The sequence below is a fragment of the Neolamprologus brichardi genome, chromosome 17 (assembly GCF_056152115.1).
Source record: "Neolamprologus brichardi isolate AB-2024 chromosome 17, ASM5615211v1, whole genome shotgun sequence".
NCBI classification, from domain to species: domain Eukaryota; kingdom Metazoa; phylum Chordata; class Actinopteri; order Cichliformes; family Cichlidae; genus Neolamprologus; species Neolamprologus brichardi.
The window spans coordinates 17,771,059-17,787,272 of record NC_142120.1 but is presented as its reverse complement, the minus strand read 5'-3'; the positions used below and the strand labels follow the sequence as shown (position 1 = coordinate 17,787,272).

The 16,214-nt window shown below is 38.3% G+C and overlaps 1 protein-coding gene across 4 annotated transcripts in view; it reads right to left on the bottom strand.

Annotated features, from left to right (window-relative positions):
• The window catches only part of dgki (diacylglycerol kinase, iota), a 91,822-nt gene that overhangs the window by 21,327 nt on the left and 54,281 nt on the right, over positions 1 to 16,214 (bottom strand). For 3 of the 4 annotated variants that reach the window (XM_006780906.2, XM_006780907.2, XM_006780908.2), the window contains exons 4-16: positions 13,990 to 14,064; positions 11,453 to 11,509; positions 11,295 to 11,360; positions 11,146 to 11,214; positions 9,571 to 9,687; positions 9,120 to 9,194; positions 8,265 to 8,360; positions 7,541 to 7,623; positions 7,190 to 7,250; positions 6,996 to 7,109; positions 1,106 to 1,231; positions 531 to 609; positions 145 to 200 (exon numbers count right to left, since the gene is read on the bottom strand). In XM_006780906.2, the coding sequence (XP_006780969.1) occupies positions 145 to 200; positions 531 to 609; positions 1,106 to 1,231; positions 6,996 to 7,109; positions 7,190 to 7,250; positions 7,541 to 7,623; positions 8,265 to 8,360; positions 9,120 to 9,194; positions 9,571 to 9,687; positions 11,146 to 11,214; positions 11,295 to 11,360; positions 11,453 to 11,509; positions 13,990 to 14,064 (1,074 nt within the window). The remainder of the gene's footprint in view (positions 1 to 144; positions 201 to 530; positions 610 to 1,105; positions 1,232 to 6,995; positions 7,110 to 7,189; positions 7,251 to 7,540; positions 7,624 to 8,264; positions 8,361 to 9,119; positions 9,195 to 9,570; positions 9,688 to 11,145; positions 11,215 to 11,294; positions 11,361 to 11,452; positions 11,510 to 13,989; positions 14,065 to 16,214) is intronic. The other variant, XM_035908482.2, reaches the window with a different exon arrangement.

Sequence of the window (16,214 nt, the reverse complement as noted above, 5' to 3'; positions counted from 1 at the left end):
CTTATTTAAACCAGACTTCTTCCTGCTCATCCTAACATGTGTCTGTGTGTCAGACAGACAGTGACTGGGAGGAAGAGTTTCGGCTCCAAAGGTTTGTGTGTCTGTGGATGTGTGAGCAGAAAGAAAGTCATCGGGGACACTCACTCCTGCATAGAACATCTTGTTGCGGAAGCGACTGTTAAACTTTTCTGGGTTGGCCTCTGGAAAGACACAATTAGAGAAGCAGAGAGAAAGAAGGAGAATACATTAAAGATGCGACAAAGACAGTGGGATTACAAATGTGAAAACTCACGCAGAGCGGTGCAGAGTAACACGGAGAGACTGACTCATTTGTGCATGCCTGAATGTGTGAATCTGATTCAGTATCCTTTGTAAATTTTTCATTCTGCTCATCTTTCTCTCTCTTTTTTTTTTAACAAAAGCAGAAAATGATCTATTAACTGGGGAGAGGAGGACCTAATGGAACATGAATAGAGTTGACACAAGGTGAAAATTAAAAAAAGACTGATATTAAAATAGCTTTCACACACCTCTGGACTCGTGGAACTCCAGGGTGACGTGCGCGTCGAAGCCAAGGCTGAAGTAGTTGTTGAACACGTTCAAGGGCAGCTGAGGATGCAGGAAAAACACTGAAGTGGGCCTCTTTGCATAAATATAATGTAATTTATTCACATAGACAGCTCACGTCCTCTTTGAGCATAAACTCTGACCATTTAGCTACTGATACTCATCCAAATTCACACTTTTTGGTAAAGCCCAACTCTTTAAACCCACGGTATAGATATTAACAAGCAAAAACCTCAGAGGATGAAAAATAAAGCACCAAAACTCTGCAGTTCCTCAAACCCCCCGCTCGCATGTTAAAATCCTCTTCTTATCATGTTTAAAGTCTGCTACAAAAAACTGTTCTGGTCTTGACAGGTACAGAAGAGACGCTTCAATAAAGTGCTATGATTGTAAGTTAAAGACAATAAAATATCTCATGAGATGAAAATTACTGATGCAAAAGAGGCTTCAAATGGTCCCTTTAAAGCCTGCCCTATCTTTATTCCAACAGTGTACCTAATATGGAATGCACACATCCTATCTTCCAGCACAAACTGACCTTCTGTGTGCCCTCCTCTGGCTGGGCAGAGCTCTTTTCTACTAAGAGGTTCCACCTGTCCAGCTGCACCACCGAACCGTCCTCCACATGACACAAAACCTTGGACACTGGTTCATCCGTGTAGCCCTGCAGGGAGTATAGCAAACACAAGACAGAGGCAAATTTAACTACCCAACATCTACACAGTCATCTGCGCAAAAGGGTTTTAATGTTACATTTAATATGCATCTGTGCAAAGTGAGGATAAATACACACTGGAGAACATCTAAACTATTTGAGTAAGTGAAAATAGGACAAAGATGACATGTTGTAACGTAAACGTTTAATAAAATGAGATTTTCTTTTTAATTGAATGCTAGCAATGAATATTAATAAAATGCTGGAAAGGTTGTGTAAAGGTTGTGTAAAGGTTGTGTAGGTTGCTACAAAATGACCTGGTGAAGCATCTGATAACTGTTTAGGTTAAATGGAAACTTAACTGGGTATAAAAAGAGGACCTCAGAGCTGCTCGATCTATCAGAGAGACCCAGCCTCTTTAATAAGAGGGCAGAATCCAGCATTCATGACAATATGGGAGAGCATTAGAGCATATGGAAGGGGTTGACCTTCATATCTGTAAGGACCCATCAGTGCTGAATGAAAAACTGTGGAGCCATTTTCAGGGAAGTGGTTTTTTTTTATATCATTTAGCTAAAAATAAAAATTTACAGTACGACACCAGGTATCAGCTACCTGCAATGCAGTCTACAGATCCCTCCCCATGTGCTTCAACCCCCACTCACACCCTGCTTCAGGTTACCTCAATAGGTCACAATGTCTCACATAGTGGTTTCCCCTTAACCCCTGGTGATGATTTAAGACCCATGTCTTTGTTCACACTTTGGCTCATGTGACAACTCTCATGATCAGTAGCAGGTCAACAAACAAACGGGAGAAGCCCCACTAGGGGTTAAATAGCTCTCAAGACTACTATGACCTGGATGACTGAGAACCTATACAAACATGATGGTTTAAAACCCACTGGGTCATTGGTAAACCATCTAGGGTTCAGTCTTAATTTCACTGACCAATAATTTTCACCGCAGTTTTTTCCCCCTCACAAAACATGAGAATAACTAAATGAAAACTAACGCCAAGGACGAAAACTGATGAAACATAGCGACACTTTTATCAACAACTATAAACAAAATATTCAGAGAGATAAGATCCAAACAGAACTAATTAAGTTGTGCAGAAAGGCGGGACGATTTAGGAAATGATCCAATCAGAATGAAGGTTAGACCTGACAAATGGCACCCGTACAACCAGCTCCCCCGTTTCTCATGAAAACGTCAACACTTGGAAGAATTTCAAAATAAGACTTTGTAAACCTTGTGGAGCACCTCTGATCTGTAAAGACATGACAAACCTTTTCACTTTAGTCAATGAATCAACTTTTGAATTTGGCTCCTATAATCTTAATAATAAAACTACAAGTCGAATAAAACTAAAAGTATTTAGATGTCTAAATTATGACTAAAACTAAATCAAATATTGCAGTAAAAATTAATGCTGCTAGAGTTTGGTTAACACCATGTAAGAGTAACTTCTAGTAAAAAAAATAGTAATAATAATAATAACAGCAAATAATTACTTTTGTTGTGATGAATGTTTGAAAAAGTCAGCGGGATGTTGTAAGAACTGTCAGTTCTGGAGGATTTGTTAGCTGTTTGTAAATCAGCCTAAATGCTGTGATATACACACAGCTTTACTCATTGAGTTCAGGCAAATTGATTAAAACAAAGGAGTAGAAATTTTGAGGATCACATTTAAGGAATGTGCACAGCAGCTAAAAACAGACTGGGATGCAGAGAAGAACGAGAGAGAAAGTTGATAGTGGAAGACTGAAGAAGAGGCTAAGGCTGTTTCTTGTCGCTCCATTCCTCTTTCATCTCCTTGCTAACAAAAACACCACGCACAAGAAAAGACACTAAGTAATAAAAGAGAGCAGCAGACAGGAACAGCATGCGATGATTGGATTTCAGTGAGCGATGATTGAGGTTTCATTACTGCCACTATAACCATAACCTTTAAGAGCATCAAACACAACCACATGATGCACGTCCACGGATTTCACAATCTCCGCAGGTCGATCCCTCTCATGTACAGTTTTCTGTCTTCGTTTGCTTTTATTTTCTCCCTCCTTTAGGACAAATAAAAGAAACAAGACAAAAGACAACACACACACACACATATAAGGCGAAAACAATCTGATGGTAGTAGCGCTCATCAGCAGGGCCTCTTAGCTGCTGACACACACACAGTCAGGTTTCAACTTACATTAACTTAATTTAACCAAAACCTACACAATCCAAAACCTAACCTTTGACCCAACGTGTTATTAACACTCAAATCAAGTCATTTGCATGGAGGAAACGATCGTTTGTGTGTCTAAAACAAGTCCGCACCATTTATGTCCCCGCAATGTAAGTACTAACAAGGACACACACTCAGCAGGAGAGCTCACACTCAAACAGCAAGTCACAGGGACAGTCACACTCACGCAGCGAGAGGTGGAACAGATACAGCGGTGAGTAACACAACCGAGTGTCAGAGAGATGAGAGAGAGATCAGGACAGAAGAAGGAAAGAGACATAAGCAATATAAAATAGCAGGAAGAGGGAGAAATAAGGGTGAGAGAGAAAGGAAAGGGAAGGAAAGGAAAAACAAGAGATAGGAGAAAAGATGAGCAAAACAGAAGAGAAGAATGAAGGAGGAGAGGAAAAAGTGGAAAGAAATGGAAAGAAAGCTAATGCAAACTAAATGAGAAGAGAGCAAGATGATGAGGAAAGGTCCAGCAAATGGGGGGGAAAAATAAATGAAAAGGGAAGAAAATATGAGGAAAGTAGAGAATGGAAAGACAAGGACAATATAGAGGACAGGAAATAGATATATTTTATTTATCTTTCAATATAGACTGAAAGAAAAAGAGGAGAGAAGAAAGAAAGGAGCAAGAAGGAGAGGGAACAGCAGTAAAGGAAAGACAGCAGGATGAAGAAGAAAGGTCCAGAAAATGAAAGAAAAATTAAATGAAAACAAAAGAAGTTGGAGAAAGTATGGAGAAAAGAGGAAAGGTAGGAAATGAAAAGCACAAAAGGGAAAGTCAAAGGAAGAAAAGAGGATGAAAGAGTGAGAACAAGGAATGGAGCAAGGAGAAGAGCAGTGAAGGCAAGGCAAGGCAAGGCAAGGCAAGGAGATGCACCAACAGTTAAAAAAAGGATAAGAAATGAGAAGTCAGAGGAATGGAGAGGAAATGGAAATAGACAAAGTGGATAAAATGCCTGCAGTCAGAAATACTTGATGAAATAGAGGACAAAAAGGATAGAGCAATTACACTAATTAATCACATGGCAGATAAGAATTTCCACTCAGGCCCGTCTTCGCTCCAAGCGTGTATCTCTGTACGTATCGGGAATGTTTTATCATTGCTTTCACTGCTGCTCCATCCGGAGCTGCTGAAGTCATTCGCGTGTCCTTGATTCATCGTTCAGCACGGTGCAGGGCTGAGACGGGACAGTTCATTACACTCAGTGAAACTGAACTACAAGGTCCATCCTTACTGTCACATATACTTCATGCTGTCATTTTACTGCAGCATGTCAGCCAGAAAATTGATTTTTGTAAAGACGTCTTATAAATTTACTAATACATTTATCCCAATTATCTGAAAAATGTGAAGAAAAATTAGTGACATATCAATTTTTTTCACTCTAACTTTTGATTCATACGTGAAATATTTGATGTATTATCCTCACTACAAGCCTACATAGCTGATCTGATGAAAAGTCTTATGGAAGAATGTGGGTGCTCGTAAAAGATCTGTTGCAGTGCTGTTATTGAAACGTGTGTCAAACTTCAAACAGCAGATTTTTGTCAGACTTTCTGAAAGTTTTGGGGGAGAGGAAGGTCAAAACCAACAGAGGAGGGCTTGCCTTTCATAATCCAACAAATGCCACACTTCCAGCTTTTGTAAGGCTATTTCTAGAAAAAGTTCCACCTTGACAACAGTACAATATGCTTTATGTTTGAGACTCCATACGAGTCTTTTACCATAAATTTAGCTTGTGTAAACTGTAAATTTTCAAGAGTGAAAAAGGTACATCTGAAAAATGTACATAATTGCACTATTTCCTCTAGACATCTTTAAAGTTACAGTGTGTAAAATCCCACCACTAGATGTCAGTAGATTGCAGATTGTGGTCAACTGAGTTGTGTTTTCTTACCCGAGAGGGTTTTTTTGTTTTGTTTTTTTGCTATTTGTAGGGCTGGTGGTCCACTGTTTAATTCGGCTGTCAATGCTGGATGATAATCAGCACTTGCAACAATATCAGGACATATATAAGCATGTTTATTCACATTTCTGTGGATAAACGTGCAGTAGTCGGCAGTAGTCGACTCCGGCAGTAGTCGGAGGAACCAAAATCTCTTAAAGTTGTAAAATGGTGGGGTTTCTGGCTTATTTTCAACAAATCTTGGTCATGTTTTTCCTGTGTTTTTCTTAATGAAATGAGTAAAGCTTTTCTTAATGAATAGAGAACTTTTTTGTATAAGTTTGGAATTTGTTTTGTTATTTTTAGCAGCTGTGTCTTCATGATATTTGCTTTGTGTTTGTTGTGCAATAGATGAGGATCTTTTACAGCTCACTGGGGAAAAAACAATTGTTCGGACCCCCTATGAGACAATAAACAATATAATAACAAAGAGATTTCAGAAGATTTGCAGCAATAAACTGCGGCTTATTATTTTGGTGTGTGAGTCTCACTGAGCACAACTGGTCCACATATAATTGAAACGATGAGTCTGGGATACCTTACTTAAAGACGTCCATGCGTTTTTTCTATTATTTCTGGAATGTGAAAACAAACAATGTATTTTACGCTTGAGGAAATGAAACCCCACTTTAAAAAAATGATGGAAATGGTTTGTTTTTTCTTACAGTCTTACAGTCTGATAATAATTTAATGGTCGGGCATTGTACAGCTACAAGCATTTCACCCCCATGTCATACTGTGTATGGTTGTGTGTGTGTGTGACAAATTAAATTTAAATTTGATTTTGAATTTTCCCCTGAGGGAAAACCAAACCCTTTCTGTTTCCTATGCATGAAAAACCGCGAGTGAACTGCCAACTCAACCTATGGATTTATAAACTCTGTACCTCAGTTTGTTCTGTACACTTAAACCTGCTCTGAATACAACACCCACTGCAGCTGTGTCACTGCTGTGATGTTTTGTTGTCAGAGGGTTGATTCTGTGTTGTGTTTAAAGTTGTTTAAACCTGCAGAAAATTTAAATTAAAAAGGAAACATAATTACAGGAAGCTGCTGTGATGTCACCAACAAGCATGTCATCTTAGTTGTGCTTTGAAGAGGTCAAACGGGCTTAAGGGTCAAGGGGGGAGATTATATGGAGGAAGGGAGCTCTTTTAGACATCCTGGAATGTGGGTGAGCCGTTTTGTAGCTCTCCGAGGTGGTGGGGAATAGAGAATTTATTTTTACTGCATATTAATATTTGAGCATACTCAACATGGCTATAAACCTGTCATGTTTAATCTGAAGAAGGAAATTTTCATCTCTCTCATGAAGTACGCAAATGTTCCCTGCTCTAAATCCCTTAAATATGTTTTTGTTTTTTATGCTGAAAGAGCTGTTGTTGCTCTTATTCTTCTTTTTCTTCATTAGATCTCAATCTCACCTCCAGGTGCAAAGAGTCTGCAGCCAGATTTACCTTTGTATCTAATTTATTTAGTCATGTTGTGCAAAACATTTGCACATAAACTCAGAGAGGGCACACCGCTGCGCCCTGCTGCTCTCCATCAACTCTGCAGCAGAAGTCAAGGCCTGGAACTCACCCCACCCCAGTTGAGCGTCCTGGCGAGGTCATTTCCTGTTCCCAGAGGAAGCACAGCGACCGGAGGCTGGGGATTCATCTGCAGCTCATCGAGAGCAGACAGGATCCAACCCACCTACAGCGAGACATGAAGGCAAAGTGTAAGTTGTAGAAATTTAAAATAGAAAATAGTGGCTATTAGAGATGTATAGTCACCGTGCCATCTCCTCCGCAGGCAAGGATCCTCAGATTTGGCACTTTGCGATACAACTCCAACCTAACAAAACAGAGAGGTAATATTATAGAATAAAATACTGCTGATTAGTGTTGAGTGGGTGTAATTGGTCCAGATTTTATGAAAATTGTTCACCTGTGAGCTTTGGATTTAAATAAAAGAGGAGTGAAAAGATGGCTTTCCCCCTCAGAGGTGGACTGAGATAAGGGTGATGTGAAATGAAGATTTAAAGTAGGTAATTGGTACTAAACTGTCAAGCTCAGGGTGATTTCAGCCTAACTGTGTAGGCTGTAATGAAACACCAGCACTCTCCCCAAGGGAAGATTACTCACGCCTCGCGCAGTCCACCCTGCGAAAGGTCGAAGACTTGACGAGGATTCAAGATCCACATAAACATCTGTAACACTTTGGCACCCTACAGAAAAAGCAGAAAAAAAATTCAGCTTCCTTCATGTTACAATATTTAAAAAGCTGCCACTAACAGCAAGCAAATAAAAAAAAAATCTGTGAAAATCTGAGAAATGAATCTCCAAATCTTAAACTAAACCCAGTGTTATGTTCTGAATATGTTGCTAAGTCTAAAAGATTATGGTAAGCAGTGGAGCCCTGAACTTTTACCTGACGGAGTTGCAGGTAAGATGCAAACATCTGCCTCAGCTGAATGAGCCTTTAACTTGTTTAACTCCCCAGTACAAATCTGCGTGTTGTCCATTTATCTGAGAGCTGTGCAGGTAATCTTCCGGTGGATTCACAGCTGTGTCCTACCTCCTGCATGCTCGCCTAAACAAAACGGAGTATTTCCTGCAGCTCCAACACTTCTGAAGCTAACTGTTTCCTGTTGTGTGATACATTTGTGAAACTTCTGAAGATGTTTCCGCCTGAATCTCCTGAAAATGTTTGGAGTTCATGTGTGAAAACAGCTCAGCTCAGTTCATCTGATAAACCGAATTTTTGTCTGAACCGACATCCTCACAATGAAAATTAATTATAGACAGGCCGAGGACAGACGAGGCGTCTCAAACAGATGAAAACAGAAGATTAAAGACATTTGCTCACCTGGTTGCCGCCGCTCTTTGGATTCACAAAAACCAAGATGGGCTTCATGAGGGGAGAGGGGAGAGGCTTCAGCATGAATGGACGCCATTTAGACTCCTAAGAGATCAATAAGATCAAAATATTAGAATGTTCACATAACATAAATATTAAAATCATGATCCATTCATTATGGTGCAAAGTTTGGGCATATGTGATGACTGCTGAGAAGTTTTAGCTTGATATATAAATTTTTGTATTTTATGAAAATCGGTCGGTCGATCCAGTTCCAGAAGGTGGAGCAGAAGCCCGCAATGATTTGAGATCAGATGACCCTAATAATCCAATAATAGACTGTATAGCAAAGATGGACATAGCTTCCTAGAGCTTGGTTTGATTTGGCAATTTTGGTGTTGTTCTTTTTTTCTTCTTTAAACTAAGCATGAAGAGTAAGGTGTGGACAATACCGACATGTCAATCACAGGTTAGCCATGCCCTCAGTTATATTCTACTTCCTCCTCCATATTTTTTGTAAATATTTTTTCATCATGCTCAAGTTAAGACTAATAAAAGAAAAATAACTAAGAAAACATTTAGTGTGTTTAAAATGGAAAGAAATAAGGTAACTTCTCCATATACTTCTACTCTATCTATTTTTTTTGCACAGTCAGCGCAGTCGCCCCCTGCTGGCCATCAGAATCCAGGCAGATTTAAAGCAAGAATTTTTTCATTTCATACCTAAATAAAGTCGATGTTTTATAAACACAGTTTGAAGTCAGCCGGCAACGACTTTTATTTAGTTTAATGGGTTTTTTTCACATGAAGGATAAACATGAGCTAAAAATGTATTATGACAGTGTAACTGATAATATCACTTACATCTAATCCCTTCTTGCTTGTCCTTCGTTTGAAAGATGTCCGCTTTTTTCTTCTGGCAGAGTTCTTTAGGGAGCTCTAAGGTACACATACACACGCAGAGTTCAGTGGTTAGTTCACTGTCACCACGTCCCCTGTGATGGTAATTAAAAGTGCAATGAAGCATGTGACGCGACAGAGATATACAGTATGTGTGTGCGTGTCTGTGTGTGATAACAGAGACACAATCCCAGAGTTCCCTCAGACAGACCAGACACGTGTCAGTTTGCATCTTATCATACCCCAAAAATCACACACACATTAGCACACACTGAGCTTGTGAAACGCCTTCTTTTAGAGTTTTAAATTTAGATCGACAAAGTCATTTCTCATTACTGTCACAAGATGACACCCAGTGAACTTTATCAACCAGCAGAGCGATTGAGGAGGGTGCTCGGCGAGGGTATGAGCATACCTGTGGTTTCCTGACTTTGATGATCCAGGACGGTGGTACTATGACTCCGGCGTGGGCCCCCAGTGAACACGGCTCCTCTATCTGGTGCAGCATGAAACATGTCACCTTGTTGTGGAACTGCAAGGAAAAAAAACCCAAAAAACACTCCTCAGGGTCGTGTCATGCGCTAAACTTGCAATCCAAACTATCACACATGTTGTGCCATTGTCCGTGTGTGGTGCTCTAACACAGCTGTTTATAAGAAAACCAAAACACCCTGAGTGCCAATATTTGCTTCTCTTATGCTACCTCAGTGGTGTCAAACATAAGGGTCGGGGGCAAGAACCGGCCCACCAAAGGCTCCAATTCGGTCCAAGGATGGCTTTGGAAAGTATGAAGGAAGGCAGAGATTTTGGACTTTTAATTGTATTTTCAGAAGTTTTACAGCATTTCCTACTGACATTGCCATTCATGCGACATCAGAGAATCTGATAAATAGATACACGTTTAAAAACAGAACTTCCTGGGGTTTTTTTGTTTTGGTTTGTTTTTTTTTACCTACAATAGAATTTTCAATATTTTTATGGAGGACCTGCAGTAAGTAATGAATAAATAAAAAGATAATAATTATAGCTGACAGATTTCTTCCATTAACTACAGCATCTACTGTTGAAATTGCACTTCTATTTTCCTATACTAAGATATGTGAAGGATTCAATATGTAGTTAAACTTCTTTACACTGACAGTAACGACAGTTTTACTGATCTGGCCCATATAAGGTCAAAGTGGGATATATGTGGCCCAAAATGTAAAATGAGTTTGATATCCCTGCTCTGTGTGACAGACATTAAATGGAGCTTTGCTTCAGTGATACTACCAGTCGTCTGGCTCCAGCCTTGAGACAGGTTATTGATCATTTATATACCCAAGGTTTGCTTTATTTTGTGGCTGTATTAGAAAATCAGCTGTAGAGACAGCAGGAAATAAAGGGAGCCACAGACATTAAATGGGTGCAATTACAGTACTGAACCTATGACATATTCCTTTTTCTGGTAACATTTTGAATTTATGTAACTGTATACAACCATATGTAACCATATACAAAAATATTAAATAGGTTCAGTTACTCTATTGAGCCCATGACACATTTTAAATAATGCAACCACATTTTCAATAAACAAGGACGTGATGCATCATTTTCTTTAAGGTGCTTTCCTTCAGTGACACTAGCAGCCCTCCGGCTCCAGCCTCGAGACAGATTGGGTACATAAATGATTGATAATCTTTACTTTACTGTATGGCTACATTAGAAAATCAGCTGTAGAGACAGCAGGAAATGAGAGACTGGGGGGATTACAGATGTGTCAGTACAACCAGCCTATTCATGAGTGGGGTCTACATGACCTTGTTAATATGGAAATAATAATAACAAATGATGTCACTCTAATATATATTTGGAAATAGGTACAGAAACTTCCTGTAGTGCTTAAGTTTATATTTAGTCCACTTCAATGCACAATACAACTTGTATTTCCCCACTAATAACATCTTAGTGGGGTTAAATATCACATTTACTCGTGAATTAACGGACTTACGGCCTGTTTACACCACGAACAACTGATGGCGATGATTTCTTTACTGTGGAAGAACTTCTGCTGAAAACTCTGCAGAAACAAAGAGGCAGTCTGCATGAACAGGAACAACATCTGTGTGCAGCTGCATGTGTTTTTGAGTGTAAACTCACCTTTCCACACTGTCTACATTTCCCCTCTTGTCGTCGTCTGTGAACCCAGTGGTGTCTGAGGATGTTCTGCCGGCAAACACAGAAACACAATTTCTTTCACTTAACGCCTCAAACAAAAAGGCGATTCCTCCCTCACATTTATGCAGCTACACACTTACATCTCTCAGGGTTCGGGATCCTCCCTCTCTGAAAGTCGGCTTACATCGGAAGTTTATCTAGAAAAAGAGATAAGCTGTAGTTCCCATCTGGGGAGGTTGTTTTTCACAGCTACATTTTTATAGATGCTCCATAAATGCATCACATGCAGGCAATCATTAAGCTACTATTTTGAAAAGCTGACATCTATAATTATAATGATACACTCACTGAATGTGTGCGTGTGTGTGTAGCTGTGTGTGTGTGTGTGTGTGTGTGTGTGTGTGTGTGTGTGTGTGTGTGTGTGTGTGTGTGTGTGTGTTTTATTATGCCTGTACAAAATTGGCAGATTAGGGTTTTAGTTTTCCTGAGAATCGCTCATTCAGACTAAAAATTAACATAAATCATCTGTAGCTACCGTTGGGAATTTGTTTTATTTATGATCACAAAAATTATAATTTTTTTCCAACTGCCTATTTGAGGGTTAAGACTTAGGGTTAGTTAGAATTACTGTTAGGATTTGGTATTTGACTGAGATGGCTAAACATAGGGGTGAAAGAGTTTGGAATATATTGTCAAGTGCCAAAAACTCATTTTAATTTTATTGTGCCAAATCACAACAGCATTTGCCTCAAGGGGCTTTAAATTGTAAGACCCTACAATAATACAGAGAAAACCTCAACAATCAGATCCCCAGTGAGCAAGCACTTGGTGACAGTGGGAAGGAAAAACTCCCTTTAAACAGGAAAAAACATCTGGCAGAACCAAGCTCAGGAAAGTGCAGGCATCTGCTGCGACTGGTTGGGGTGAGGAGAGGAAGCCAGGACAAAGGACACAAAACCAAGATCAGTGAAACTCTGATCCACGGACATAAAGACCTTTCAAAAATTATTAGTAAGCTACAGTAAACTTTATTACATCAGAGCATCTTTAACCACCTGAGAGCCCGAATCCTCACATCTCAACATTGCATTTAGGCTTTTCTGAACCTTATGCATCAATTAAATGGTTTATACTTTTAAACAATGGCGAATTATTGTTTTATCTCTTGTAAAGGTTCATGTGAGAATTTAGTAAGAGCCAATCAAAAGCCAAAATGGGAAACTTATTAGCCAGTCATGTTGCAAGTAAACAGCAGAGGTCCATGACAGTTTAAACTGTGTGCTGGAGAGCATACTGCCTTTTTAAGTACAGGGGTAGTGCTAGTACTAGTAGTAATAGTAAATAGTACTAGTAGCATTCTTACTAATTCATAATATGGACAAGTATTTCATATAATCAGTTCTCTGGAGAATGAGTAGAGACATATCACCACTCTGAATTGATCTGTTAATAAAGCAGTAATGTTGTCAGACTTCTACATGCACAGTAGAAGTATGTCTTGAAGGGGAAAAGGCTTTTTAACCTAATGTTCAGGCACAGTCATTAAACTTTACTCAGGTACTTTGCAGACATTTTTCATGACTCAGTGACCACTGAAGTTAAGTTGCGGCTCTCACGGCATTGATTTAAAAACAACCTTCATGTGCTTGTAACTGCCCAGAGGCTTTGTCAAGTGTAAGACTCATTTCAAGAAGGATTTCCGATTTCATGGAGTACTTCATGCAATAACCCTTTGGTGTGTAATACCTGTAAGATAAGCAGCACATTGGTTACTACAACCCTGAAAAACCCTGTGTATAACCTGGAGTTGTTTTTAGTCTCATGTGTGCTTGTGCTAATAATTAGTAAGGTATTCTGATTCTATATTCAGTTTCTTATATAACTCAATTTTATTTTAAATTTGACCAATTATTACTTTAATTATTACTTTTTATGTTTAATGTTTTGGCTGCTGTAGCTTTTGGGATAAATAAAATATATGTTTTCTTATCATGCCTAGGCTTCATTTAATTTACATAGGGAAAGAAAATAACAAATCTTATCAAAGGCATTTAAAAATCTTAGAAATAATGGAACAGCTATATATATTTAATATTATATTTATTTGAGTCTCAGAACCCAAGAGCATAAAACAGGGATCGAGGAGAAAAGAATTAATTTTTATTGCTTCTTTACTTGAAAGAATCACCAGGTTACAAAAGAACTGTGCACATTTCCCATAATGCATTTATCTGCACACTCCACAGTGTTTAGCCTAAATGGGGTACAGAAGGTGTCAACAGAAAGACAAATTTTTAGGAGAAAAAAAACTATGAAAAAAATGAAATGAAAAGTATGAACAATAAACTGTGTGTGTGTGTGTACGTACTATGGTTACATATCTTTGTGAGGACAAACAAATTGGAAGTTTGCAATACTTGTGGGGATCAACAACCCTTATGTGGATAAAATACCCATCCCTACAAGTTTGAAGGCATTTTAAGACTCAAAATGTGGTTTTAGTGTCAGGGTTACAATCATGGTTAGGGTTACCCTAACCCTAGGGAAAGCATTATTTCAATTAGATGTCACCACAAGGATAAGAAAACATGACTGTGTGTGTGTGTGTGTGTGTGTGTGTGTGTGTGTGTGTGTGTGTGTGTGTGTGTGTGTGTGTGTGTGTGTGTGTGTGTGTTACCTTTTCTAGTTGCTCCATGCAGCCGGTGTGAACAACAATCTTACAGGCTGCACATTTCCTCCTGGGGGCCGACTTCTTAAAAAGAGAGAGTACAAAGGGCAGAGTAAGACACACAAAATCCACACAGACACACAGCAAATGAAACAAACGTAAGCAGTGTAAGAACACACTAACAGCAACCTGCTGTTACACACTGGCAAGATGTGCTCAAGGTCCCCCAACATTTTACCTTTACTCCAGTTCAGTTTGAAAAGCAGTGGCAGACTTTTATTAGCACCATTAACAGCACAGTGACACTCCAGGCTTGAGGAGAGGAGTCCGTTTCTGTTATTTTTTTCACGAGCCATTATTCAAAGTGGGAAAAATAAGGATTTTAAGAACATTAGCTTATATTTCTGACTCTTCTATAGGTATAGGTGTCACTACCCAATCTTTAGAGAAAATGTCTTTTACTTTCATGTCAATATCAACATTAAAAAAAAACAAAAAAACCTTGATATCTTTGCTTGGTTCTACAAAGTACTTCGGACTATTGGCTAATTTTTTTCTATTAAAAGAAAAAGAAATTCTAATGTTGTGTATGTTCTTTTTCTTTTTAAAAAAATGCAAAAATACATAAAATCATGAATTAAAGCCATATGTTGTTATTAATATATACATTTATCACTAATAAAATACATACACAACTTTTTGTGAACCACTAAAATAATAGTAATAATAATAATAATAATGGTAATAAAAAAAAATTCCCCAATTTGATAAATAATTGTGCATATTTTTAACTGAATTCGTTTTATATAACTAATTCAGTTTTTTTTAACATTGTCATTCATGGATTACAAACTACATAAAAAAAAATCAGCAACCACAGTCCTTACCTTTTAACAGTTTATGTACAGTGAATGTAATAATATATTTAATCTTTTATATATTACATTTTTACTGTATTAAGAAAAATTTAATCCTGCATTGAAATTTCTAAAATATAAATTGAAATTTCAATTTAAGTTAATAATTTGTTGTAAGCTGATTTACGTACTGTAAGCTATTTTATCTAGAGCAGTCACATACTGCATAACGTTTATAGACTTTTATAGTGAAAGGAATGTACAAAAAACAAATGAGGCTTGGACGAATTCATCGTAGAAAGACCCACTGGCTTGTAGACGTGGGTTTTAAAACCTAATTTTGGTATACTGGTTATTTGAGATAAGACATTACGAGGGTCAGGTGGCCCTAACCAAGACCAGCGCTGAAGTTATGGTCACAGTGAGATAATTACAGACAAAATTATTTCACAAGAGTCGCCCCCTGTTGGCCATTTAAATGAATGCAGGTTTAAGGTAATTTAGCTTCAGCTTCAATTTCCAGACCCAGAAAATAATCTTTACTGCTGTGGGGCTGGGAAAAACACACAAACACACACAAAAAAACCCATAAAAAACAAATCTCTAAGGTAAAAGAATGAATTAAAAGCGCAGAGTAATTTATCACACAGTGACTGGCAAAAAAAAGCAAACACTCAAGATGCCAAAGTGCGATTTGCCTTCAATAAATAACACTGCTGTGGTGCCCTTGCTCTTGCAACAGACAAACTACTCATTATGAGTAATAATATGACAACTAATAATGGAGTGGTCTCATCTCCAGTCAATGAGTTCACTCTTAAATGTCACACTGAGCAATACTCAGAACTACTCCCTCACTCCCACAAACACACACACACAAAAGGAAAAGAAAAGAAAAAAACCAAAAAACAAAACAACAACGATTCACCCTCATTTTTCATGGGTTAGTAGCTCTGAATGTTCTGCTTGGAAAGCCCCACCACAAGATCAGCTTCTTACATGAACTATCATGCTGAGACAAGCAAGACATCCTTTTTCAAGATGCCACGAGAGTTAAAACTCCAAGAAAAATTAAGGTTCTAAACAGAGGAACTTTATTTATTACACACAAAATACATTTTTAATGGTCATTGTCAGGGAACTTTAAACAGCTGTGTAAAACAATTAATGTCCGGTAGTCTTTTAACAGCACGTTTTTCACAGAAAAGGAAACAGTATGACATCATTTTACGTTACACATTTTACAATCACCAAATAACCAATAGTTATAAAGCACTACAAATTTTAAACCATTCGGGCAAAGCATTAAAGCCTTGAATAAATACTCCTGCCTAACACTGCTGAACTCAGGACCAGGATAGGGAAGTTTCCCAAAAG